This window comes from Salvelinus namaycush, chromosome 3 (assembly GCF_016432855.1).
Source record: "Salvelinus namaycush isolate Seneca chromosome 3, SaNama_1.0, whole genome shotgun sequence".
In the NCBI taxonomy this organism is placed as follows: Eukaryota; Metazoa; Chordata; class Actinopteri; order Salmoniformes; family Salmonidae; genus Salvelinus; species Salvelinus namaycush.
The window spans coordinates 81,374,316-81,400,837 of NC_052309.1; the positions used below are offsets into that span (position 1 = coordinate 81,374,316).

Genomic DNA, 26,522 nt, shown 5'->3' on the forward strand with positions numbered 1-26,522 from the left:
AACCAATCAACGCAAACATGTGACATTAGTTACCGCCCCTTTTCGATTATAGTTGTTTGTTGAAAATGGTAGCTAACAACTCGCTCCACCAGATACTAGCTAGCTAATTTTTAAGTTATTAACATACAGGTAGGTTACTAGCTATCGTGGTTTATATAGCTACCTAGCTAATCTGTGTTTTTTAATGTAATGAAAAAGATAGCGTAAGCTAGCCACGCTAACGTTAGTTATATATTTTTTTTATATAGCTATATGTTACTGTAGCTAGCTAACGTTAGCTAGTAGTCCTGCTAATAAAATGTTTTTGGGCCTATCTATTATACTATTTGTGAAATGGTTTTCACATTAACATTACAACTTAAATTATTCTATAGGCAGGTTATAGTTAGCTACATGTCTTGTTCATAGCGAAGTAACGTTAACGTGTTTCCTTTCCTCTGTTACTGTGTTAGTATTTCTTTTGGAGGGATTTTTTCTGGATGGGGTTTCAGCGGTTCTAGCTGCCACAATCGACAGATCCATGTCTTTTCTGGTGAGTGAACTCAGTTAGCGCTCCCCTGCCCGTTGGCGTTAGCGCTCCGCCTAGAAAATATATCAAATACTTGTGCTGAATCCTTACAGTGTCACAGCAATGATCAGTTATTGGAGAAGTGATTGACCTGTGGTATCTGCACTTTCTTTCTCCCTCTCTCAATCCCAGCGTTGGGTCTCAGAGAAATTGAGTGTGGAGAGCCTGAGGGATTTTGAGTTTTTTGGAGGTAAGGTCAAAGGTTATGCTGAAAAGGCTTCCCCAATCAACTGCTGCTTACACACAAGACCTATCATCAGCTATGAAGTTGCCCAACCCTCATACAGAACCTGCTAGCTATAAGTGCAGCTTTGCTTTCAAAACAAGATATTGCATTGCACAGTTTTTAAAAAGCAACACACTCTAACAAACAATTCGCATAATACAATTTAAACCTACTGGAATCCAATCGGCATTGGTTCTTCGGCAATATGTGGCTGGATACCTGTCTCCCACATAGATTCAGGACACATAAGAGCTACTGCTTGCTTCAATGTTCTGCAGGTGTCAAGTGTCTCACTGTACCTTACATGTGTGCCATGAATAGAGTTTGTTCAGGTGTGATGTCTCCTTGTCTGACAGACTTGATCAATGCAGTAAATGTGCAGCCTCAGAATACTGCATGTCAGATTAATATTCTGTTGCGCCGTCGGTCTTTGTAGTATATACGAAGTTGACATGATACCTAGGTCAAGTATTTATTAAGGAAATCATATTTTAAGGGTAACAAGTGTGGTGGAGATGAGGCATGTTCAAAGAGATGTTTTCTACAGTATGTGGGTCTTATTAGACACTAACATGAGGACAGGAAAGCACTGTCAATTTATCAGTGGTTGAAGAATCGGTTTACATAGAGAGGAACTGAATAGCTGGGGAGGGGTGGCTTCACTATCAAGCTTTGCATTATCTTCATATTTCTGTGCGCTCAGCTCACATTGCATAATTGTTCTGTGTTCGTTCATACGCTTGATTTCAAGTTTGGTTTTGGCTGCTTCCTGTTCCCATGGCAATGCATAATCACTCAATCCCGCTAGACTGAATCCTCAGATTCCTCACTGATTTAACAGATGCGTCAGAGGTATCTAATTAGCCTAAACTGAATCCTCCTTGTTATGGGAGCCAGCTAGCAGCATTGATCCGACTCCTGCAACAAACACCACATGCTATACTTTACACTTACAGTGTACCTAATGGTTCCTGAGCTGCTCTAAACACATATCCTTCTCTTGTGTGTGTGTTTGTCATTGATGTGGTTTCTCTACCACAGAGCAAGCTCAGGGAAGCTCTCACAGGAAAGTAAGTGCAGTACTCCAGTTACGGCTCTCGATCGTTCCATCTGCCTGTGTGTGAGGGTGGAGCCAAAGTGAATGTATTCACAAGCCCTGTGTGCTTTTGTGCATGGGCATCTGATTCACAATGCTGTGCTGTATGTGCTTTGTATTTTGAGGCCTATCCAACTTCACCACCAGGGTTTCCTATTGGGGGAGTTGGGAGATTGGTGGAGCTTACAGTAGTGATGTCCTCTTGATGAGACATGGTTGGGTTGGAGAGAGCAACTGAGGTTGTCAAGTCTGATGAAAAAAAGATGTGATCAGTATAAGTGGACAGATGGATCACCTCATTAATACTACTTGTTACCTGATGGCTCCATCGGTTGCTCCAGAGACCAAAACAGTCCTTCCTGATTCATAAAGTTGACCTCAGTTTGTCTTTTAGAGTGGGAAATGATGGGTCATCCGTAATTACCAGGCTTAATTGACCTGCACTTGTCTTTTCCGGCTGTCACGGAAAACGGCTTTTTGGTCTCAGCTGACAGATAATCTCCCTGTAAAGCCGGCCTTAATGGGCCCTTAGGAACTTCGGTGTGGTCTTAACATGGTGTTACTATTTGATTTATGGTTTCTGTTGTTCTTCACTGAAAGTCCTCACTAATTTTGACCAAGCCTGTTTCATGTTTGTGAAGTAGTTTAAGTGTGGACACTGTCTATTGCCTGTTCACTGTACTTCTCCCTTACTAGAAAGCAGAGGGCATGTAGGTGGGTGGTGGGAGGGTATGAGCAACTGGTTATTTGTTCATGTCTAATGTGTCACTGTTGTGGAAATCTCTGGATCCACCAATGGTTGTGAACTGGAGTTGAATGGAATGGATTGAGTTCCATGTGTTCCATTTTTGGCAACGCATGGCAACCCCGTCTGAGTGATTTAACGTGATGGGCATCTACCTCGCAATGCTGGCTGGAAATAAGAGAAATGGTTATTAAGCTTTTACTACATATTTAAAAAAAAAAAAAAAAAAAAAAAAAAAAAAAACTATTAGTTGAGGTTGGAAGTTTGCATACACCTTAGCCAAATACATTTAAACTCAGTTTTTCACAATTCCTGACATTTAATCCTAGTAAAAATTCCCTGTCTTAGGTCAGTTAGGATCACCACTTTATTTTAAGAATGTGAAATGTCAGAATATTAGTAGAGTATGATTTATTTCAGCTTTTATTTCTTTTATCACATTCCCAGTGGGTTAGAAGTTTTCATGCACTCAGTATTTGGTAGCATTGCCTTTAAATTGTTTAGCTTGGGTCAAATGTCTCTGGTAGCCTTCCACAAGCTTCCCACAATATGTTGGGTGAATTCTGGCCCATTCCTCCTGACAGAGCTGGTGTAACTGAGTCAGGTTTGTAGGCCTCCTTGCTCGCACACGCTTTTTCAGTTCTGCCCACAGATTTTCTATAGGATATAGGTCAGGGCTTTGTGATAGCCACTCCAATACCTTGACTTTGTTGTCCTTAAGCCATTTTGCCACAACTTTGGCAGTATGCTTGGGGGGTCATTGTCCATTTGGAAGACCCATTTGCAACCAAGCTTTAACTTCCTGACTGATGTCTTGAGATGTTGCTTCAATATATCCACATAATTTTACTTCTTCATGGTGCCATCTATTTCGTGAAGTGCACCAGTCCCTCCTGCAGCAAAGCACCCACACAACATGATGCTGCCACCCCCGTGCTTCACAGTTGGGATGGTGTTCTTTGGCTTGCAAGCCTTCCCATTTTTCCTTCAAACATAACGATGTTCATTATGGCCAAACAGTTCTATTTTTGTTTCCTCAGACCAGAGGACATATTTCCAAAAAGTATGATTTTTATCCCCATGTGCAGTTGCAAACCGTAGTCTGGCTTTATGGCATTTTGGAGCACTGGCTTCTTCCTTGCTGAGTGCCTTTCAGGTTATGTTGATATAGGACTCGTTTTACTGTGGATATAGATACTTTTGTACCTGTTTCCTCCAGCATTTTCACAATGTCCTTTGCTGTTCTGGGATTGATTTGCACTTTTCGCACAAGTACGTTCATCTCTAGGAGACAGAATGCGTCTCCTTCCTGAGTGGTATGACGGCTGCGTGTCCCATGGTACTATTGTTTGTACAGATGAACGTGGTACCTTCATGCGTTTGGAAATTGCTCCCAAGGATGAGCCAGACTTGTGGAGGTCTACAATTTCTTTTCTGAGGTCTTGGTTGATTTCTTTCGATTTTCCCATGATGTCAAGCAAAGAGGCACTGAGTTTGAAGCTAGGTTTTGAAATGCATCCACAGGTACACCTCCAACTGACTTAATGATGTCAATTAGCCTATCAGAAGCTTCTAAAGCCATCATTTTCTGGAATTGTCCAAGCTGTTTAAAGACACAGTCAACTTAGCGTATGTAAACTTCTGACCCACTGGAATTGTGAAACAGTGAAATAATCTGTCTGTAAACAATTGTTGGAAAAATTACTTGTGTCATGCACAAAGTAGATGTCCTAACCGACTTGCCAAAATTATAGGTTGTTACCAAGAAATTAGTGGTTGAAAACGAGTTTTAATGACTGCAACCTAAGTGTATGTAAACTTCCCACTTCAACCGTATGTTTAGGCCAACACCCCGTACCAGGGCTCTACAGTGGTACCATTTTGGTCGCATATGCATCGAAATATTTTACTGATACCTGGAATTTTAATTTGGGAGCACCAGTGCCCCTCGGGGGGGAAAAAATATTTTGTCTTTGTTGTCAATTCTTGTCAATAATCCCTAAAATATTTTGCATTGTGCTCCTACATTTTAACATAGGAGCATGTGCTCCTTGTAAAGATTTTTTTTTTTAGCATAGAGCCCTGCATATTTTTTCCCAGTCAAACATTTTGACAGTGAAAATAGTTTTATTTCTGAGTATCTTTTAAGACTGTTATTGGATCCCTATTTTCATCTTTTGAGATGATACACGAGATGCTCACGTCTCCGCACAACAAGGGGAGTCATTGTTCCAAAGGCGGGAAGGCAGGAAACAAGCTTAAGTCCAAAATAAGCCCATAGAAACACATTGGGCTCATTTTGGACACATTTTGGCGGGAGTGCAACCTCTTGCTTCGCCTCTTCCTCTCTGAACACACACACACATTATTATTTTTGGGTACCCACTCTGCATGTATCTTACCATGAGTGTTAATATTTCAAGCACTATGGTGTGATGAGGTTTAGAGAAGGCATGATTCATAAATGATGTAGCTTCTTGCTTATAATTTGCCACCAACAGAATTCAAACCTGAAGTTGGATGTTCTCCACTCAGTTCCACAAGTACTGCTCGTACACACTCCGTTCTGTAGTCTGCCTGTATATGATTTAGCATCAACCATCACGTCTGATCGAGCCTGTGCAGGCCACTCTCACAATGCCACAAGTAAAGCCCAACACTAAGGGCCAATATATGCTATCATTTCCAATGCTAACTCCTTCCCTGCTGCCGCCTCTCCCCCCCAGGCCCATGAAGACAGCCACGAGAGCCTGACCTCAGTCCCACGGCGGGACACCATGGGAAGCTTCCTCCCTGACAGCAGCGCCTATGAGCTCCTGACCATCCTAGGTCAGTCAGTCTCAGGCTTCCAACCCCAGTGACTTGGCTGCCAAGGCGCTTGTGTGTTTGTTGTTGAATACATTGTTTGTGCTCCTGTCTATAGTCTAATTTGGTGTGTGTGTTTTGCTGTGCTAGGTCGAGGCCTGGAGGACTTGATGACCGTCAACCTTGCCAGATACAGACCCACAGGGGAACATGTAGCAATCCGTCGGATTGACCTGGAGTCCTGCACCAATGAAATGGTCAACTACCTGCAGGTCTGGACCTGTCACCATCCATCTATCATTCTACCATCCATCTGTCACATTTCCCTTTGCCAGGCAGACAGACATCAGTCAAATCATCCTTGTCTTTATATCCCTCTTTCACTCCTCCACTCTGAATGCATTCAGCCCTTGCTTTATGACATCACCTGTTATGTAATCCAACCTCCCATCTCTGTCTGTCTAATTTGCATATATTACATAACTCAATGTAATCTCCCTCTCTGTCCATTAAACCTAACCCAGTCGAATCTCTGTCTCTCTCTCAGGCTGAGCTCCATGTATCTAAGCTGTTCCACCACTCCAGCATCCTGCCCTACAGGAGCATCTTCATAGCAGAGAACGAGCTGTGGGTCATCTCTCCCTTCATGGCCTATGGTGAGGATTCACAGACAGGAGAGCACTGACTAACACTACAACACTCTGGTCCTAGTCAAATGTAGTCAAAAGCTAAATGTAGACCGGAGGACTCTAGTTACCATTCCCACACTAAGGTAATTTGTCTCCACCTAATCCTACTATTCACAGTCCTCTGCTCTCTCACTGACTAATGTAGTGTCTAACATGCCCTAGGGTCGGCCAGAGACCTGATCAGCAGCCACTTCACTGATGGGATGAATGAGCTGGCTATCGCCTACATCCTACTGGGCATGCTCAAAGCCCTGGACTACATCCACCACATGGGCTATGTACACCGGTAAGTACAAAGTACACACAGGCCCAGGACCTTTCATGCAGGATTGTGACATGGCGTCTAATTGTGTGTGTTTAGGAGCGTGAAGGCCAGCCACGTGTTGATCTCGGTAGACGGTCAGGTGTGTATGTCTGGTCTGAGGAGCATCATCAGTCTGATCCGTCACGGCCAGCGGGCCAGAGTGGTCCATGACTTCCCCCAGTACAGCATCAAGGTGTTGCCCTGGCTCAGCCCAGAGGTGCTGCAGCAGGTAACTCCATACCACACCTGGCTAACATACAATACCTTGCTTTTAAACTATAATACCTTCATTTGTTTCTATCGGTCAACCCTGGTGTGTGCGCATGTCAGAATCTGCAGGGATACGACTTCCGGTCAGACATCTACAGTCTTGGCATCACAGCCTGTGAGCTAGCCAATGGACATGTGCCCTTCAAAGACATGCCAGCCACACAGGTGACTAGTGGCCTGATCAACCCCTCACCCTACCTTTATTCTGAAAGATCTATATTCTGCCCCTCACTTGACTGGTATCTCTCTCCATTCCTCTTTCTCCCCTCTGTCCTCTAGATGTTGCTGGAGAAGCTGAACGGGACAGTCCCCTGTCTGTTGGACACTACCACCATCCCCCCAGAGGAGCTGACCATGAAGCCCTCCCGCTCTGGGGCTGACTCTGGGATCTGTGAGGGCCCCAGCACCGGAGGGGCCCACCACTCTAACGGAGAGCCCTCCTCCTCGGGGAGCCACCCCTACAGTCGTACCTTCTCTCCCCACTTCCATGCTTTTGTGGAGCTGTGTCTACAGAGGGACCCAGAGAAGAGGTGAACCATGCCAAGCTAGGCTGCTGGTCCTCACATTGATTGTCTTATGAATTTTAGCTCATTTAATTGTTTATTTCCTTCCCCCCCCACTCAGACCCTCAGCCAGTGCTCTCATTGGTCATTCCTTCTTCAAACAGGTCAGTAGGATCTAGTTCCTCAACATCAATGTACAACATTTCAGTCACCCCAATGAGATTTCTTTCCATTCCCTAGATCAAGCGTCGGCCATCGGAGGCTCTGCCTGAGCTGTTCCGGCCCGTAACGCCCATCACGGGCTTTGAGAGTACCCAGCCTCAGGATGCTGCCTCTGGACTGGCCAGCCTGGAGTCTGGCCTCAGCCACATGGATGTGGATGACTGGGACTTCTGACCACAGAGGAACAGGAAGGAGGTGTGTGTAGTAACCAAGAGGTTAACAGGAGACGCTCTGAGAAGACTTCGGACTGGATTTACGCTTTGTTCTTATTAAATGGCCCATAATTCAAATAATTCAAACTAAGCAGTTTCTCCTCCCTTTGACTGGGTTAAAGCCAGCTTCCATCTCACCTCCTTGCTATCGCTCTAGTCTAAAAGATGCATGAGCAGACAGACCCTTGCACTGACTGACACCCAATTCCTCTCACGCACACATCTCTCCAGATTCTACTAAAGCTCTGGACCCATCGAAGAACCGTATGGGGGAGTATGTCCAGTCAGCTCTTTCACTTGCCAATGGAGATGTTCCATTAAAGGTAAAGCAGGGAGACTACCTTATTTGATCTGAGCTGTACTTGACCCATCTGACATTAAAGACCAGGAACTGACCGCATTACCAAGGGTTGATCCAATCAGCCATCTAGCCAGCACAACAGATGGAAGATTACAGAAGTTTGTCCAAGGCTATCACGAACCAGACAGTGTTTGCATTTCCTCACAGCTGAGAAGAGGCTCTCATACTGAACCATCAGTTTTACAGGAGAGGGAAGAAAAAATCTGTTTCTACCTGAAACCCTCAACTGAAGATGGCAAAGCAAGTTAACACTAGACTGTGCCAACAGGTCCATGTATTTGATTAACCTTCCTGTTATTGGCCATTTATGTCCTGCAAAAAAGTGAATGTTACAATGGTGCTTGTTTCACGAAGGGAGAGTGTTGGGAGTGTCAACTATTTTACTTGATAATAAATACCTTTCACCTCGGGGCTCTCACTGTCATTGTATTGTAAGTAATCAGTCAATAACTATTTAAAAATCAAGTTTTATTTCGGGAAGGCTTGACATTGACCCAATGAAACAACACGGAGACAGACACTGATGAAATTGGACAGGTACTGTATTTACAGTAGGTTGCTAATCTTCTTCATCAGAGGGTGGCTGGTCTAGCATGGCTTGGTGTTTGGCGATCTTGGCTGCCAGCTCTGTAGAGAGAAAACACTTAGGGCTACTGCCTGGAGCTCAATAACACCACAGGCCTGAATATTCGAGCAGTGAGCTTTTTCTATTTGACTGACTATAGACTAGTCCTTTACCCGATGTGCATAAGTTCTTGCCTGTCTACCAAAACTCCTTGCTCCGGCCAAATGCCACTGAACATGAGTTTCTGGAGCCGAGTACCTCCCCTAAGATTTCTAGAATGGAAATACATTCTAGACCGTCTGATTGGTCCCAGAAACCTATGGTTGGGCCAGAACACACGTGGGTAAAGCAACATTTAGAAAATGTGTCATTGGTACTCTGGTTATAGATTATCCAATTGCTGATGACCTTGTTTTGTACAACACCACTCATTTTAAAGTCACCACAAACGACTTCAATGATTGCGGTCTCAGACTGAAGTATGTAGCAAATGATAGAGCAGAGGAGGAATTCATCTTGGAGTCAGGCAACATAAGCTCCATGGTCAACAACAAACTACTGTAGCTTTAGTTTTGTTTTCTTAGCGCAAAGTGATGCTTTGGTGGACCATCCAAGGCCATTACCTAATGTACATGCCATACCACTACGCTGACCATGGTAATTGAGATGCATTATCCTCACCTTTAGCTGGGTTGAAGACGCCGTTGGTCTGGACATTACACACATAGCAGCGCTGGGACTTGCGGTAGTGCTGAAGAGCACAGGTCTCACAGAAGTAGTGCCGACACCTGCGGGAGAGAAGACGAGTGGTTTGATTAGCTGGAAGTTTCTCTCCACACAATTAATGGTGAAGGAGTTCTTAAGGAGCAATGTCTTACTTGGTGATGACGGGGTTCTTAAAGGACTCTCGGCAGATGAAGCATTTGAAGGGCATGTCCTCCTCGTCACTGCTCACCTCGTAGTTCTCATCATCTACATACAGACCACACATTACTGAGCAGTTGTATCACACACACATCAACTCTCTAATCTGATGAATCTTAAATCTACACAGCCCTGTGTTTCTCCCCTGTTGTGAACTCACCGTTGGCCCCATAGCGCCCCTCGTCCAGCTCCCTCTCAATCTGCCAGCCATGTTTGTAGTCTGAGCGGTCATGGAGGAACTTGCAGCTGTCTAAGAGGGGAAAAGAAACACAAAGGAGACTTTCAGAGACTTCCACAGATGATTAATTCAAGTTGGAAGAGGACCTGTGCAAAGCTCGACATTGGTGGAGGCAACCTTCCAGCAAAGTCCCACTCACCTCCAAAGCCACAGAAGCCAGTCTCTTTGTAGTCCTTACAGATGTCTGGCTGGTAGTCCCACCTCACTGTGGCCCTCAGGTGCTCTGGGGCCCGGATTGGGCCCTTCCTGACAAAAGAAAAGAGAAAACACTGATGATGCAAAAACTATTAAAACTTTCCCCAAGACATTTCAACTTTACTCTGTCACATAACATGCATCCACACCTGACCATGCCAGAGGATGCATTTCCCATGGTGGAGTCTTTGGGCTTAATGTGCTTTTTGTAGTTGTTCATTCCTCTGTAGATCTTATCATCCTCTTTACCGGTCAGCTCCTGGTGAGGGAGAGGATAGAGACCCTTATTAAGCATTTGCGGACCAACGCTGTCCCAATTTACAATAAAACTGGGGGAAGAATGCAAATGATACAATACTAAGATGTAGATACACGAAGGAAACAAAGTTCCTCCAACAAGAGACAGATGTCTTGCCTCCTGGATCTTTTGACTCCTCTCAAAGATGGCCTGAGCATCATTGTCCTTTGCTGTGTCCAGCTCATAGATTGCAGTTGCTCCCATGTCATCTGGCCCCTCTGGTTTCTAAACACAGCGAAGGGAGGACGAGATTGATAGCTTTATATGGGGCTGAGCAATAAAGGGGTAGGTAGAATATAAATACAAAACATTGTTAATAGGTGAATTAATTAATAGATTAATGGGTAGAGGAGATGTCTTTTTCAAAATTACTCACCGCTGACCGTGTGGACTTGTAAGCGACAGTGACTTTCTTTCTTTCTTTCTCCTCGTCACTTTCAGCAGATGACACCTCCTCTCTCTCTACTTTTTTTGTCTGGGGGGGAAGAGAATAATGATTTCACACTATAAAAAATGTTTCGTATAAAGACTGATTCGTTTGTAGTCAGTCATGGGACGTTACCCTTTGAATCATAGGGTTTGCTGAACCCGTCTTTTTTTCTTTTCTGACGACGGCATTCTTGTCTTCGTCACTGTTGCCATCTGACAATGGAGGAGCCAATGAGGCAAGCATCAGCATGTGAGTGGGACATTTCCGTGTTTACAGTACTCGGCCACTTGCACAATCATTTCCATGGCTTGGGTGTTTTATAGTTGGCAGTAGTTTTGTTTTTACTTAGCCCAATCTTTATGCCTTACTAAATAAACTTCAAATGTTAGCTAACTAGGTTAGTTAGCTACTATAGCTAGCTCGAGGACTATTACTAATAGCCATTGTTTTCATGCACAATGCAGTTTTTTGGTTAGCTTTTGAAACAACACTGAGCTGGACTTAAACACGGTAGCTCACCTTTGTCGCTGTCACTGGCTTTTCTCTTCCGAGCGTTGCATTTTTTGGTAGATTTTTTAAATAGAAAAGTACAGGTTGCCTTGGGTTCCCCTGACTCTGCCATCTTTCATTCTGTTTACAAAAAAATGGTGACGTAACGATTTTAGAGTGACCTCTAGTGTAGAGGAGTCACACAATCATTTGGCACAGTATTCCACCTTGTGGCCAATTACCTACAGCACAACATATACAATTAAGTAGACTACATTAGCATTTATTTCATGCCAATTTCTAATTGTTTTATTACATATTATTTGTAGATATGTTGTGGCGCAACTAAATAATATCCTATATAGTCAGTCATTTTCTATAGTGTTATAAAACCGCAAAGCACATTATGATAAAATGTAGGATTATTCAATGATGGGATATTTTATGTAGGCTAAATCAACGTATGTGCATTGGGTATCTTGATGCAGAGGGTATTTTAATTATACTCTCTGTCTATTCACCCTGCACAACTCGACCCTACACAACTCCATCGTTGTGCGTCAACGTAGAGCCCACTAATTAAGCATCAGCTTCTCGCGGAGAACTGAGGACACCGGAATATATGGCATAGGCCTGCGGAGGGAGGGGTCTTGGTGGTGCTGGGCTACCGGAAGGCTCCGTACCGCGGCTGAATGGAATCCGGCTGTGTCCGAAAAGCAATGGCTATGGGTTTGACATCGAAAAAGGCATCTTCTCGGAGCGTCGGCGTAGAGCGAAAAAATCTCATCACCGTATGCAGGTAAACACAAGGGAGCAGAGGTTTCGTGTGGTTGGCACGTCATGTGTTAACCACACATATTAGTTAATGCATGCATGGAAATAAATGTGTAATGTCTTAGGCTACAATGCTTTAAGCGTTCGAATAATTTGCGGCTGCAATAGTTAAGTGTTAGTGCCAGCTCTGTGTCCTGTGTTGTTTGTTCCCAAACATACATTCTCATAAGAAAACGAAAAGAAAAACAAAAGGCAACATATTTCACAGCTATGGGCAATGTGGGAGCCTATACATTAGACTACTTGGGGAAATTTAAATGGATAAACGTTTTATGTTTAAAAAAAAAATCTTGGTAAATAACGGTGAGAGAGAATCAGATCGCCTTATAAATAAACAGCCACATATGCGGTTTCACCTTGGTGGACACCCCGCTGTCTCCGCCGCTATGTCGGCCTATTTGAAAGGAAAGTGGATTAAATGGGGTGTGTGAGGCCTATGTTTGAGAGGGCATTGGTCCACCAGAATTGCCCAGGTCGGTGATGTAGCAATGACGACAACCTTCTTGAAACGAGGACATGATTTACCGCTTATAGAAATGCTGCTCCAAGATAATGACATCACAGTGAAATCGGATGTTTATTATGGTCATTGAATGCTGCTGTGCTGTACTCCTTATGCACTAAAAACACCCAGAGGAATTTCACCCGGTGGCCTGAGAGAGTTCTCAGAAAAAAGTATAGGCATACAACATTTTTGCCAGCTCATCTATACCAGAGTAACTGATACCTACAGCTGATAATATACTTGCATAGCAGTCATACCCCTGTGTCTGGTTGTCATGGGAATGCTATTTGATAACTTGGTGAAGGAGAAGTTATGTTTTACCCAATGTAGGCTAATGTATCATCAGTGCTCCATCCTAGAATATTCCTATTTGTAAAGGCATCATTCATGTGAATACTTCATGATGATAAACATTTGTCATGTAAATTAATATAATACTATATTCAATTGTATATATATATATTCACAATTATTTCAAGAGTGCATATGTGTTTTTGCGAAATACCCAATGTGTCTTATCTCTTTGTCCTTATGCATCTATACTGTAAGCTTCCTCTTCACTGTGTGTCCTCATGTCCGTCTGAGTCATCATGGTTTATATCCCTGTCTTCATATAAGGAGCTCCAGTAGGAACAGCAACTGGATTGTTGCCTCAGAAACGTGTGGGTCTGTGGCTTGTAGCTTGTATGTTAGCAATGTGAATATATTATCTGTGGGCACCCTCATGATGAGACGTGAACCTATCAGACGAGGCATGTATGTGTCCAGTGTGTGCTGTCACTGAGCGGCCAGGAGACCTATTGTCTTGCTGTCAGGGACACAACATTTTATCTCCTGAGGGAGGCATTGTTCTACAGAGGACCAACGGGATTGACATCACTCAAGCTCCTGGTGCTCTCACTAAATAATTTCTAGACAAAGAAATGAGCAGAAAATGAGTTACGCATTCTATGTGTAGTGTTGGTAGGCTTATATGGTTCATGACATTGTTACTAATCATGGATATCTTGTCATCCTTCCAATCCCATGACATCGACATTGGCAACATCCTCATGATATGACATGTTGAGTTTAGTGTTTGTTTGCTGCTTGGATAGAAGAATAAAGAGACAAATGAAAACTCCAGGAACACGATCAAGCACTTTTTATTACAGCACCTCTCTGTCAAGGGTTCTGTTTGCATTTAGTGGAACATAGTGTAATAGAACAGACATAGATCATGACCAAAAATAAATAATGTTTTCAAAGACACAGACTTCAGACTCCAAGAAGGATTAGCGAGAGAACAAAGAGACATTTGTTGCAGTTCGGTCATTTTTCAGACACTGACCGTGCCAAGAACATTTAATCCAAGACATTTAAAGACACAGGCACAGGACACAAACCAAAACAAAAAATGTTCACAACAGTTTTTCATCAGTAATGCTAATCGTACAGTTTTCTCTACTGGGAAAGACATGAATTACTTTTCAATGAGAGCTATGAATTAAGTTTAATGCAAGGGTAATACATGTATTCCCCAGGCTTTGAATATCTGAAAGCATCTGTGTCGATGTCAAGTCTACCTTTTGTATTGTGCAGTCTAAGATGGGCTGTAAGTCATAGAGGCCTCTTTTCCTGCCAGACAGACGTGTACCACTTCCATGTGTCAGCCAATGACAGCCCTTGTCCCAGGTGGTGATCAAGTTGACAAAGGTTGTGAATGTTTGTGACCTCAGGACCTCTGGCTATGCATAGTCAGGCTGATGTTGTGTGTGTCTCATTGTGTAGGCAGGGCTACCAGCAGGGCAGAGCAGGGCAGCCTTGGGGCAAAGAATAGAGGGTGGATCTGTGCTCCAGACTAATGCCAAGAGTAATGGAGGGAGTCATGAAAAAGGTTTGACTGATATGGACACAGTTATCTTCAGATCATTAGCCATCCCTCCCAACGAAGCCCAAATTAGTGTTCAGTTAGCACACCAGCCCAAGCATGATCCTTCTTCTAACACTAATGCACGTGTATATATTCAATTTGAATACAAAACATTTCCTCCACTATCACAACATACACATTTACCAGAGATCGACACACATAGATTAACATGTTTGGATTTCCTATTTTTCATTTTTTGGAAGTAAATCCTTGTCTTGAGGCCTATTTGTGAATGTTCTATTATCATACCCAGTTGTTCTTGATTACTGAATTTGAATCCGTTTACTGTGTCATTGACCCTTGGTGAAATGCTGGACCCAGTGCTTCATCCCCATGTCAATTTGTCATCAGGGATAATAATGGATTTTGCCAAACTGGCATCACACTCCCATTCAAAGCTCTTCCTCCAAGTCATTAACATGGTTGTTTTAGTGCTATACTGATATAGTAGGGCTCAGTAATACTAGTAGGCCTACTCTGTGATGGCACATCTCATGGGTTGGCCCTGTTTTCGACACCAAAGCCAAGATATAGTGACTTCTAAAATGCAGTGATCTGATGTGTCAAAGTGACCTCCCCATTACATCATGTTTCATCGACTGAACTTATTTTGATGACAGAGATTTCCATGCACAGCAATAGACAGTACAGTGACGGAAATCTGGAAATACTCTCAACATCACAGGGAACTATTGTTGCTTCCCTGGGTCAAAGGTCTTAGGTCAATAGTTAAGTCAGCAGAGGTCATAGATATACAGTATGGTCCAGCTGGTAGTCTCCAAGTGGAAAAGTCATCTATTCATGTACTAATTTGATGTGTGTTTGAAAATGACTGAAGAAGTCTCCGTTGGAACTTGGCACCATGAACTTTTCAAGTCCTGAGAAAAAAATAACTTTTGAAGGAGATACCACTCATGCCTTAAGCTGGCTTTCATTTATAAGTATTTACCACGGCCAGAATAATAATAAAATGTCAAGCATAAAAGAAAAGTCTTACATAACAGTATAGCTGTTGCTATGGGCTACATATGTTTTTAAAACATGGCGGGACCAGAGCGTCATCTGTACTTGGTTCATCTGAGAGAAACGGACTGTACCAATAGCTGCTATTTTTACCTTATTGAAAAGAGGCCAAACCAGGAGAAACAGCTATCACTAGGGAATCTTGTTACAGGCCAGTTGATATATTACTTTGTTGCATATTCTGGCCTAAGAGCTCTCATGACGAGGTCCATGACTGGATGAACACTGTTGGTGCCAACACGTTGAACCTAAGAAAACAACATAAATAAGATAGTTAAAGATTTGGCGGTCCTACCCTATTGCACCCTTGCTCCCTGTAAATAAAAGTGGATGAGAAGAGAAGAAAGAGCAAGTCATATTTTGAATGTTGAAGCCTTCAATTGTTTTGGGTGTGGCTGGGGAGAATGTTCCATTACTGTCTCTGTTGTAATATCCTGAGGAGGACATATAAAGTGGAACCAGCTTCACAACGATTGTAAAGTACTTTGAAACTTGAATGTGGGTTCTGTGAGGGACTGTACAGTATGGTTCTTCACTCTGAGTGTGTCCTTTCTTGTGTTAAACAATGGCAAAGCACCACAAATGGTCCCACTCTTCACCCCTCTCTCTCTCTCTCTCAGGGTTCAACTGCTCTACTTTTTTCCTCATAAAAACCCTTCTCATCCACTCAGAAGTTGCTGTCCCATTGTTCATTGTGCACATTAAAGCAGCACTCGGAGCCTGCCATCCTAGAATAACAAATGAGGATCGTAATATTGGTGTTCTTTTCAGCCTAATTATCCTCTTGTTTTCACATATTTCTAGCATATTATTGCACAAATGACCTCTGCCTTACTAAACATAAGCAAGGTTCATTGGCATTGCAATGTGAACGTTACCAGCAGGACCAAACACTTAACATTAGTATATATACACTATTATACAAGTTCAGATATCACTTGAACCTTTCCCCACCTACCTCCTCTTCTATTACCATATCTACTGTCTCTGTGACATACTATATCCTTCATATCACATCCCCTCATCATGTTCATTATTATGAATTATGCCTTCAGTTCTTCCCAGCCCAGCACCTCTATTTTTCTACTCCTCCAAATGCACATACACTGGCCATGAGACACCCTGCCTGGCTCCTCATTCCCTTCACATTCACTTCACTGAGATGTGAGGCACACCCTTCCATCTATCGATATTGCTTGATGTGACACATTATTTTGGTCATAACGTTTGTAATCTCTCCGTCAGAGCAAATAAGTCAATTAATACTATCTCCTCCCATGATATTGCATGGCGCATAGACACAGGGCTTGCATCTCCTCCCCTGGCTGAGCTCATCTCCCCTATGGGAGGGATCCTCCAGGTGCGCACACACCCAGTAGAGAATCTGAAACACACCATCAGACAGACAGTGTTCACTTCACATGGCCGTGGCCAGGGAGGAATCCTCCAGTGTCAGCTGATCCTGCTGGTTAGGCCAAGACTGGAGAGGGAGAGGGGAGGGGGGCGATGAGGAAGAGAGTTAGTCAGACAAAGTGGGGAAGAGATAAAATTGTGATTGAGAGCTGTCAATCCTAATCTTCTGAGATAATTTTGGACAAATTAGAGAACCTTGATCCTAAATTGTATTGTAAATTGAGCACAACTGAACGTAAGTACAGTAGGAAAGGTAACAAGAGGACGTTTGAAGAGAGCTGAGAGTGGGTTTGGCTGAGATCCAAGAGGAGTGAGAGGGGGCACAAAAGATGTTTGTTTTAAGGCTGGGCAGTTGTTTTTCAGTGACAAATCGTACCAAGTATATCGTACTGTGGCACTCAATCCATTAGCATTTAAGGCATACATGATCAATTTCTAATCATTCAACCACAGTATTAGATTCTGATGTAATCACATAAAGTGATTTTACTGATAATCAGAGATGACCATCTTGCTAACTATGGATTTCCTTGACATATCAGGACTGCAGAAATACCTAAAGTGCCTAATTGTCATAGAATATTGCAACAATGTAGCAGGCCAAATGTTCTCAAAGTTTTGTTCTAGGCAACTGAATAGGGTGTCTAACAATAACATGTACAACAGACATTGACTTCTGCACAACACATAACTCAAAGACTCACCTGGAATCATGGGTAGAGTAGAACACATCTAAGAATTCTAAAACCACTGACCTGTTTCCTTGATAAATTCCTGTTTGATCGAAAAAGTAAAATGGTCCAAAGCAAAATAATCCAGTGTTTTAGAAGTCAGTTTAGATATAGCCTGTGTAGATGTTGCGGTGATGTCCTTGTGTCCCCTGTGATGGTGTTGTTGTATGTTGTCTTTACGTTTTGTTGAGTTAGCCACCAGTCCCTCCACCCAATGATGTCCCCTCTCATCTAGAGGGTCTTGCGTTTGGCGAAAAAGGCTTTTCGAAACGAGGTGGTGGTGGTGCCCCTGCTGAAGGATGCATTGCCCATAGTGAGCTTGGTCTTGGCACTGGCGATGGTGGAGGCGCCCAGAGAAGTGGTCTTCTTGCCCCTGGTGATAGACGAGTTGCCCACAGTGAGCTTGGTCTTGCCCCTCTTGATAATGGTGTTTCCCAGGGAGAGGGCCGTCTTCCCCTCGGTGATGCTGGTGTTGCCCATTGAGAAGAAGGTTGAATTCCTGACCCTGCTGAGGTGGTGGATTTTGGGGTTCACTCGGCGCGACACATTGCACGCTCATGCAGCACACCCCGCTCAGTAAAGCTTGGGTGTGATAGTAACAGTAACAAGAGTCCAGAGTAGACCAGAATGCTAAGCGTGGATAGTGCTACCCCCGTGTCACATAATGCCTTCGTTGAGCTTATAGACGTGGGCTCTGGAAGGCCACATACCACCCATGTGTCCCTGTGAATGGACAGAGGCAGCCGTAGGTGGCTGTAGCCTATCTGAGGGCTTGGTACAGTGGAACGATTGTCCCATCACCACCACGACGAGGCTGAAGGAGACATTGTTGCCCAGAGGACAATATGTGGTGACATCACTTGATCCTGCGGCATTGTTGCCTATATCCCCTGATTGTAAATCCTTGGTTCTGTGTGAAGCTGTATGGAACATGTGCATCATGAAACATATAATGTAAGACATTATTATATAGGCAAGGATGTTGACGTAAGTTCATGTTTTCCATCAATGGCCTATGACCGCTCTTCTCAAATGTGCAATGTGCCTCTTGGCTTCAGTCTCCAATATGGGTGTGGCTCTTAGGATTTTTCCAAGTGTCTGTCCGTAAAATTGTTTATTCCATTTAGAGATGATCAGATAATCTTATATTGCATTTGTCTATGGTCCTTGTCCTTTAGTATGAAAATAATTCATTATTCCACTTCAGGACAGTACATATATGTTTCCTACTACTTGTATGTTATATAATAAGTCAAATTTGCAAACAAACAAAATCAAGCCAAGCAGTGTTGAAGCAGTTATTTTATAAGCATCAGGTTACGTCAATCAATCCGTTATGACAGACGCATTTCCTAGTTTAAGACTGTCCTTATAATCTGAACATAGCATAGTTATTGTAATGCGTTCAACCTTGAAACAGACCAATTTAATCAGCATCCAATTGTTGTTTTATAACACATGGGGACATTTAAACTGTATTTTTGCTTCAGGGAATTACCGTTGAGGTTCTCTGTTGAACAGCACACTGATGATGACACATGCTCTGTCCAGTGTCTCCACATACACCACACACAGCTGTGTCCTCCTGCCAACACACCACCAACCTCATCTCCTCTGTCACACATCTGAATATCTGATTTCAAGCCTGTTAGATCTGTAACACATCCTAACAATACTCTCATCATGTGGGATTCATTTTGAAAGACATGCTAAGTGTTTTTCTTTGAAAACATGAATGCTTCATTGACACTCGAGCTGCAGAATGCTGCACATTGATTAGACACATGGAATAATTTATTACAAATGGACATGATTTAAGCTACTACTGACCTGCTGAAACTGAGCAGATAAAAGTCCCTCTGTTTTGAGTGTAACCGTATACAATAATCACAGGTGGAAATCCCAGTAGATGTTCCGTGTAGTTTGTCTGCCCCTAGTGAGGCTGGATTTGACCACAGACACAGACTTCTCTCCATGGGTGAAGGTGAGAGTGGTCAGAGAGCTGGTGGTCTGGTCTCGTGTCACGGAGGTCTTTCCCATGGTCACAGTGATCTTTCCCAGGGTAACGGTGGTTCTGCTCCAAGAGACAGAGGACTTGCCCCAGGAGATGGCATACTTAGTCTTCAGAATCAAGATCCTGCCCTTAGTGAAGCTAGTCTTGCTGGACAGGAAGGTGACTTTCCACTCCTCCTCTTCAGTCAAGTCTTTTTGTGATGTCCTGGTTGATTTGGGAGTCTTGGCCCTGGCGTCTGAGCTCCTGTCCATTTATTCTAGGTGGTCCTGCGCTTTGGCATCAGAGCCTTCCGGAAGGAGGTGGTGGTGGTTCCCCTGGTGAAACTAGCTCGGCCAAGAGCTACTGTGGTCTTCTCCCTACTGATGGTGGAGTCCCCCATGGAGGTGGTGGTCACTCCTCTGGAGACGGAGGTGTTGCCCATCGCGACCGTGGTCTTGCCCCTGGCTATGGAAGTTTTTCCCACTGCCAGGGCAGTCTTGCCCTCGGTGATGCTAGTGTTTCCCATGGAACAAGAGGCAGTCAGCCCTAGTCTGTGCCTGGACTCTCTCTTAGCTTACACTCAGCAGGCACAGCATAGCCTCTAGCGCTTAGCTCTCAGTGGGATGTGCAGTGAAATCTTGAGGTCATCAACCAAACTAAATCAGTGACTACAGCTGTCCTAAATAGATCGGACCACCGTGTATAGAGAGGGTAGGGGGGGGGTCGTATTTGGTCATACTCTGATGCCGGCTGGTTCCTTACAGGGATCAGACCAAGGGACGGACAGGACCTGGGAGCCCATACTGAACAAAGGCTGCCACGCCGACAACCGTGTCATCTGCCATTGGTTGAGACAAGGGGGTTAATTGTGTTGTTGTCACGGACACTTTGCGGAGCATCTGAAGGGGGACATTGTGTTGCACGCAAGACAATTGGGGGTGACCTCAGATTCATTCGATGGCATTGCTCCCAAAGAACTCCTCTCAGCTATTGTTTAGCACAAGTCAAGTACAGTAGTATATTTGTCTCTGCCTGTCTGCTTCTACTGTTGTTTTTTTACATGATTTCTTTACTTTCAACATACTGTACCTCTTTGCTACTTGCATTTTTATTGCATATATAATAGTTTCACAAATACGTACGTAGTTATCTTGTTTGTTTCTCATTCCTCTGTCTATCTCTTCTCCTCTCTTTTAGATTCTCGGTGAAGACACTCCTGGAAAAGTACACAGCCGAGCCCATCGATGACTCGTCCGAGGAGTTTGTCAACTTTGCTGCAATCTTGGAACACATCCTCAGCCACCGCTTCAAAGGTAACATGGCAGGTACAGGACATGGAAGTGTCCATCAGTCTCTCGGTCTTCTAATTCAGGATACGGAAGCCTCAAGGCTTACCCTAGTTTCAAATGTTACTATTTACCTATTCACATAATATGGATAATGTCACACATATAATAGGCAAATGTAATGATTTTTACATGAGCTCATGGCATGCCCATCTGTTTTGACTGAGCTAAAGTGCTGGATGCAAAGCCAATCTGCTGTGGTGCGTTGAGCGACAGGGACACTGTTGGCTGTTGTAGGAGATGGGAGTCATTGTCAGTGTTTTATCTTTGGACCAGGTCCAGGAAGCTGGTTCATCTCAGATGGCCAGCGAAGTTTCTGGGACTACATCCGGCTGGCGTGCAGCAAGGTGCAGAATAACTGCATCGCCAGCATCGAAAACATTGAGAACATCAGCACCTCACGAGCCAAGGCAAGGACGGGGATCATCTCTGTGTGTGTGTCACCAGAGCTTCAAAGTAAAAAATCCCTTAGCTGGCACTCACGCTCTCGTTCCCACTGACCCACCTCTTTCTCTCTTTTTCTCTTTCTCTCCTTCCATTGTTTCCTGCAGGGTCGGGCATGGATCCGTGTGGCGCTGATGGAGAAGCGTCTGTCTGAGTATGTGGCCACAGCCCTGAGGGACACACGGACAACCAGGTCAGATATACCACAAAATAGTATCCCATCTTGCCTATTAACTACCAAGCTACCTTAGAAACAACATGCAAAACATAACTAATCATAAGGCTTTGCACTGCAGGAGGTTCTATGATGACGGAGCCATCATACTGAGAGAGGAGGCCACTGTTCTGACAGGCATGCTCATTGGCCTCAGTGCCATAGACTTCAGGTGAGGCAGCATTACTCAGGCCTGCAGAATCATAGCATTATTATTTGTTACATTGTTATCTTAAAGTTCACAATTCTTTCTCTGTCCAGTTTTTGCTTGAAGGGGGAGGCGCTGGATGGGAAGTCCCCTGCAGTGATTGACTTCACACCTTACCTGAAGTTCACTCAGAGGTGAGACAACCACATGCCCACTTTGCGAATATATGTCATACTAGTCAGTAGCTTAGTCATAGCCATACAAATGACTATAAGCAGTGTGTAAAGGTGTGTAACTCCCCTGCTATATGTCCCCTGCTTACAGCTATGACTACCTGAGTGATGAGGATGACCGGTGCAGTGTGGACAGCAGTGCCAGTGACGAAAGTGTCCAAGAACACCCCTACATCCCCCTGGTCACCGACGAGGAGAGCTGGAGGAACAAGTGTCGCAAGATGGAGCAGAGGTTTAAGATCGTGTACGCCCAGAAGGTGACCTTTTGACCCCCTGATAACCTTACATTCCTAAAGACATAGGGCATAGAATCTCTTCCAGCTTTTCAGGTCTCTCCAGAGATGTTCCATTGTGTTCAAGTCCAGGCTCTGGCTGGGCCACTCAAGGACATTTCAAGACTTGTCCCCGAAGCCACTCCTGCGTTGTCTTGGCTGTGTGCTTAGGGTTGTTGTCCTGTTGGAAGGTGAACCTTCATCCCAGTCTGAGGTCTTGAGCGCTCTGTAGCAGGTTTTCATCAAGGATCTCTCTGTACTTTGCTCCGTTCATCTTTCCCTCAATCCTGACCAGTCTCCCAGTCCCTGCTGCTGAAAAACATACCCACAACAGGATGCTGCCACCACCATGCTTCACCGTAGGGATGGTGCCAGGTTTCCTCCAGACGTAACGCTTGGCATTCAGGCCAAATAGTTCAATCTTGGTTTCATCAGACCAGATAATCTTGTTTCTCATGGTCTGAGAGACTTTAGGTGACTTTTGGCAAAATCCAAAAGCTCCAGGCTGTCATGTGCCTTTTACTGAGGAGTGGCTTCCATCTGGTGGCTTCCATTGGTAAAGTGCTGCAGAGATGGTTGTCCTTCTGGAAGGTTCTCCTATCTTCACAGAGGAACTCTAGAGCTCTGTCAGAGTGACCATCGGGTTCTTGGTCACCTCCATAACCAAGGCCCTTCTCCCTCGATTGCTCAGTTTGGCCGGGCGGGCAGCTCAGGGAAGAGTCTTGGTGGTTCTAAACTTCTTCAATTTAAGAATGATGGAAGCCACTGTGTTTTTGGGGGCCTTTAATGCTGCAGACATTTTTTGGTACCCTTCCCCAGATCTGTGCCTCGACACAGTCCTGTCTCTGAGCTCAACGGACAATTCCTTCGACCTCATGGCTTGGTTTTTGCTCTGCACTGTGGAACCTTATGTAGACAGGTGTGAGCCTTTCCAAATCATGTCCAATCAATTGAATTTACGACAAGTGGAAACCAATCAAGTTGTAGAAACATCTCAAGGATGATCAATGGAAACAGAATGCATCTGAGCACAATTTCGAGTTTCGTAGTAAAGGGTCTGAATATTTATGTAATTAAGATTGCCTAAATTTAAAAAAATTGGTCAATATGGTGTATTGTGTGTAGATTGAGGAGGAATTTATTTGATTTTAACCATTTTAGAATCAGGCTGTAACGTAACAAAATGTGGAAAAAGTCAAGGGGTCTGAATACTTTCCGAAGGCACTGTATATAGAGTAATAACTTTATGTACTTTTGGGGTATGCAGAACACAGTCGATCTGTATGCACTCCAGTCCTATCTTCTAACTTTGTGTCTAAGTCTGTGCCTGTGTCTGTGCTGCAGGGCTACCTGGAGGAGCTGGTGCGTCTGCGGGAGTCCCAGCTGAAGAACGTGGAGACTGAGAACAAGAAGCTGAGTGCCAGGCTGGAGGAGCTCAGAGTCCAGAGCCTGCAGGAGAAAAAGGAGCTGGAGTCCATCGTACTGGAGCTGCAGGCACAACTGTGAGAGCAGTATACAAATCCACACACACTAGTATACATTGACGGGGACACATACAAACATCCTAAACAGACACACACAAATGCAGTACATCACATATCAGATGATGTTAAGAGTTAATCACAAGCGTGTTCCTTCCAGCACTGCCCTCATCCCCTGTGATTCCTCCCTCCTGACTAAGGATCTGTCCATCCCTCTGGTCAACCAGTGGCCCTCCATACGAGGCTACAACAACCAGGGGGACGTCAAGCTCTTCCGCAGGTATATCTACTGTATGAGTGTGTGTATATGTGTGTGATTTTGTGATACTGTACATTTAAAGCTGCAATATGTAACTTTTTGGGCGACCCAACCAAATTCACATAGAAATGGGTGATATAGACATGTCATTATCATTGAAAGGAAGTATAAGAAGTGCATATCTGTTCTATGTGTGGTATTTCTATGCTTCCCATTCTTAAGTTTCATTTTTGCATCTTTTACTTTCGGTTTTGTACAGCATCTTCAAACAGCTGGTTTTGGTTATGGAAAATATATTTCACAGCGGTTTAGATGGTACAATGATTCTCTACACTATACTTACTTGTTTTGTCACAAACTAAAATTAGGCAAACTTTTATAATTTTAGCAAACAAGAAATGTCGAAGCGATTTCTACACAGATGTTATTGTAACAGTATTTCATGATGTCACTCATCCCTTCAGGAGAAGCTTCCACAGTTTGGAGCAGCTCTCAGCTGACGTCAGTCTGAACTCTGATTCCCAGAAGACAGATGGGCAACAGAACGGAGATACAGGTTGGTGCTCAACAGATAAATGTACATTATACAAACACATTTGTAGACGCACAGCAATGCATACTGATGCTGCAGAAATATGTGAACCGAGTCACCCACTGTCATACATGCACCAACACAAAACCACACAGAAACAGAAACCCACTTAGAAGAATGCATCCACATGTCCTCACAAACACACACATACAAAGGCACGTTTTAACAGTGTCTATGGTGTATTTTGTGTGGGTGTTTAAGGTATGCTGATAGCCAAAGTGTGCTTTAGGGACAGAGTCTTATTGTGTTTTGTCTATTCTCTCCTCTGTAGGAAAAGACTACACCCCTTCTATGCTGGGTCTCTGTGGCTCTCTGGCCTCTCTCCCCAGCTGTAAGTCCATGTCCAGCCTCAAGTCCAGTGAGTGTCTGGTCAACATCAGCATGGAACCCAGCCCTGCACTCTCTCCCAGCTAGGGGGCGCCATGCCAACAGAGCTCTGTCTGCCCAGCGCAAAGCCAAAAACCAACCAACCCCACCCGCCTGCCTCAACCTGGAGACACTCAATAGATCATGAACATCTACCTACCTACTGTCACTATTAACACAGTTACCAACCAAACCCTTCTCAACCAAACCCCTTTCAACCAAACCCCTTTCAACCAAACCCTTTTCAACCAAACCCTTTTCAACCAAACCCTTTTCAACCAAACCCTTTTCAACCAAACCCTTTTCAACCAAACCCTTTTCAACCAAACCCCTTTCAACCAAACCCTTTTCAACCAAACCCTTTTCAACCAAACCCTTTTCAACCAAACCCTTTTCAACCAAACCCTTTTCAACCAAACCCTTCTCAACCAAACCCTTCTAAACCAAACCCTTCTCAACCAAACCCTTCTCAACCAACTCCACTCAACCCACTGCTTCATGTCTGCAAAGATTAGAAGGGAAAAAGCTCTTCAATATTTCTGGATTTTTGTGTTGATTAAATTAAAGTTATAAAGTGCCCCTCACCCACACCCTCTCTCATATCCTCACACTGTCCATCCTGCTCTTTCACTGTTGTGTGTGTGTGAATTCCTATGTCAAAATGTTGGCTTGTATGTAATGCCTTTTGGACACATGTAACTAGCTCAATTCAAAGCTACAAAACTATCCAAAAGTATATATTTATTTATCCATTTAAATTCTCCTCTCCTCTAGATATCCTTATCCAACTCTTTCTCTGCACCTGACACATCTGATCATTGTACTGTCTGTGTGTCAGTCTGTCCCAGCCCTGCCTCAGCCTATACTATCCTCTTGCCTGCCTGTCAAAATAACAGACAAACTGGAATGACGCACTTGCGATTAAGTCAGAACACTTGGAGGAGAAGGCTGAACTGAATTCTAACAAAAACATCAGCTATTCTTAGGTGTTTGTGAGTGGATGCAGATTGAGTGTTGCTAACATAGTGGCTAGATGTGTATTTGATGCATGTGGCTGAATGATATTGGCATTGTTCCTCCATTATACTGGGTTTTGGATGGCCTGACTCTCCAAATCATTGACCTGCTTGAGTAGTCAGACATTACTGTTTCAGTATGTGTTCATGTGTGCAGCAATTGGTTATGTCTGTCTATCAACAGTTTTGTTGTCACTTTGCTTTTTATATTTTGTTGATGAATCTGATTTTATAAATCAAGTGTTCTGTTATTTTTACACATGCATATTTGGTTATTTTTGTTCAATGACCTATGCTATTAGTTGCAATAAACTGCCTTATTTTTGTTATGTCAATCCCTTTTCAGTGAGTATTTTTTTCTCTGCAAAGTGCGTAAACATTATTAAAGTATGTTTACCCTCAACTACTCCACTGGTTTCAACAGTATACATCTGTAACACTCATGTTGATTTTCTACTAACAAAAGGATTCCATTTAAGCAGCCCTTGATTAGTTGAGACAAGTGTGTTAGTAAGCTATTGGGCCAAGAAAAAAGTAATTGATTTCAGTACATTGTGCTGCAAACCTGCAGGACCATCGCCCAGATTTTGCCTATCGGAT

General features: G+C 43.7%; 3 protein-coding genes across 6 annotated transcripts; 2 read left to right on the forward strand and 1 right to left on the reverse strand.

Annotated features, from left to right (window-relative positions):
• The first annotated feature begins 40 nt into the window (after window positions 1–40).
• On the forward strand, window positions 41–8,425 carry LOC120040680 (STE20-related kinase adapter protein alpha-like). 3 transcript variants are annotated; one of them, XM_038985757.1, is made up of 12 exons: window positions 92–129; window positions 453–532; window positions 701–758; window positions 5,362–5,464; window positions 5,591–5,712; window positions 5,988–6,096; window positions 6,292–6,415; window positions 6,491–6,662; window positions 6,764–6,868; window positions 6,983–7,233; window positions 7,328–7,370; window positions 7,447–8,425. In XM_038985757.1, the coding sequence occupies exons 4-12, from the start codon at window positions 5,413–5,415 to the stop codon at window positions 7,600–7,602; spliced, it is 1,134 nt and encodes a 377-aa protein (XP_038841685.1). In that variant the 5' UTR covers window positions 92–129; window positions 453–532; window positions 701–758; window positions 5,362–5,412; the 3' UTR covers window positions 7,603–8,425. The 3 variants fall into 3 exon arrangements, with proteins under 3 accessions (XP_038841683.1, XP_038841693.1, XP_038841685.1); XM_038985755.1 differs by lacking the exon at window positions 701–758 and having other exon boundaries at window positions 41–129; XM_038985765.1 differs by lacking the exons at window positions 701–758; window positions 7,328–7,370 and having other exon boundaries at window positions 41–129; window positions 7,447–7,606.
• Window positions 8,426–8,450: 25 nt separating this feature from the next.
• Window positions 8,451–11,290, reverse strand: LOC120044667 (E3 ubiquitin-protein ligase RNF113A-like). Of its 2 annotated transcripts, none has more exons than XM_038989343.1 (10): window positions 11,171–11,290; window positions 10,784–10,863; window positions 10,598–10,696; window positions 10,339–10,446; window positions 10,073–10,182; window positions 9,868–9,974; window positions 9,651–9,740; window positions 9,445–9,535; window positions 9,248–9,354; window positions 8,451–8,628 (listed from the first exon to the last, which is right to left on the reverse strand). In XM_038989343.1, exons 1-10 carry the CDS (start codon window positions 11,271–11,273, stop codon window positions 8,561–8,563), a joined length of 963 nt encoding a protein of 320 aa, XP_038845271.1. In that variant the 5' UTR covers window positions 11,274–11,290; the 3' UTR covers window positions 8,451–8,560. The 2 variants fall into 2 exon arrangements, with proteins under 2 accessions (XP_038845271.1, XP_038845270.1); XM_038989342.1 differs by having other exon boundaries at window positions 9,445–9,538.
• Window positions 11,291–11,802: 512 nt separating this feature from the next.
• LOC120044669 (RUN domain-containing protein 3A-like) lies at window positions 11,803–25,096 on the forward strand. The gene is made up of 11 exons (XM_038989344.1): window positions 11,803–11,939; window positions 20,749–20,864; window positions 21,174–21,307; window positions 21,449–21,534; window positions 21,638–21,727; window positions 21,817–21,897; window positions 22,028–22,193; window positions 23,553–23,710; window positions 23,850–23,969; window positions 24,413–24,504; window positions 24,812–25,096. The coding sequence occupies exons 1-11, from the start codon at window positions 11,833–11,835 to the stop codon at window positions 24,952–24,954; spliced, it is 1,293 nt and encodes a 430-aa protein (XP_038845272.1). The 5' UTR covers window positions 11,803–11,832; the 3' UTR covers window positions 24,955–25,096.
• Window positions 25,097–26,522: the final 1,426 nt, after the last annotated feature.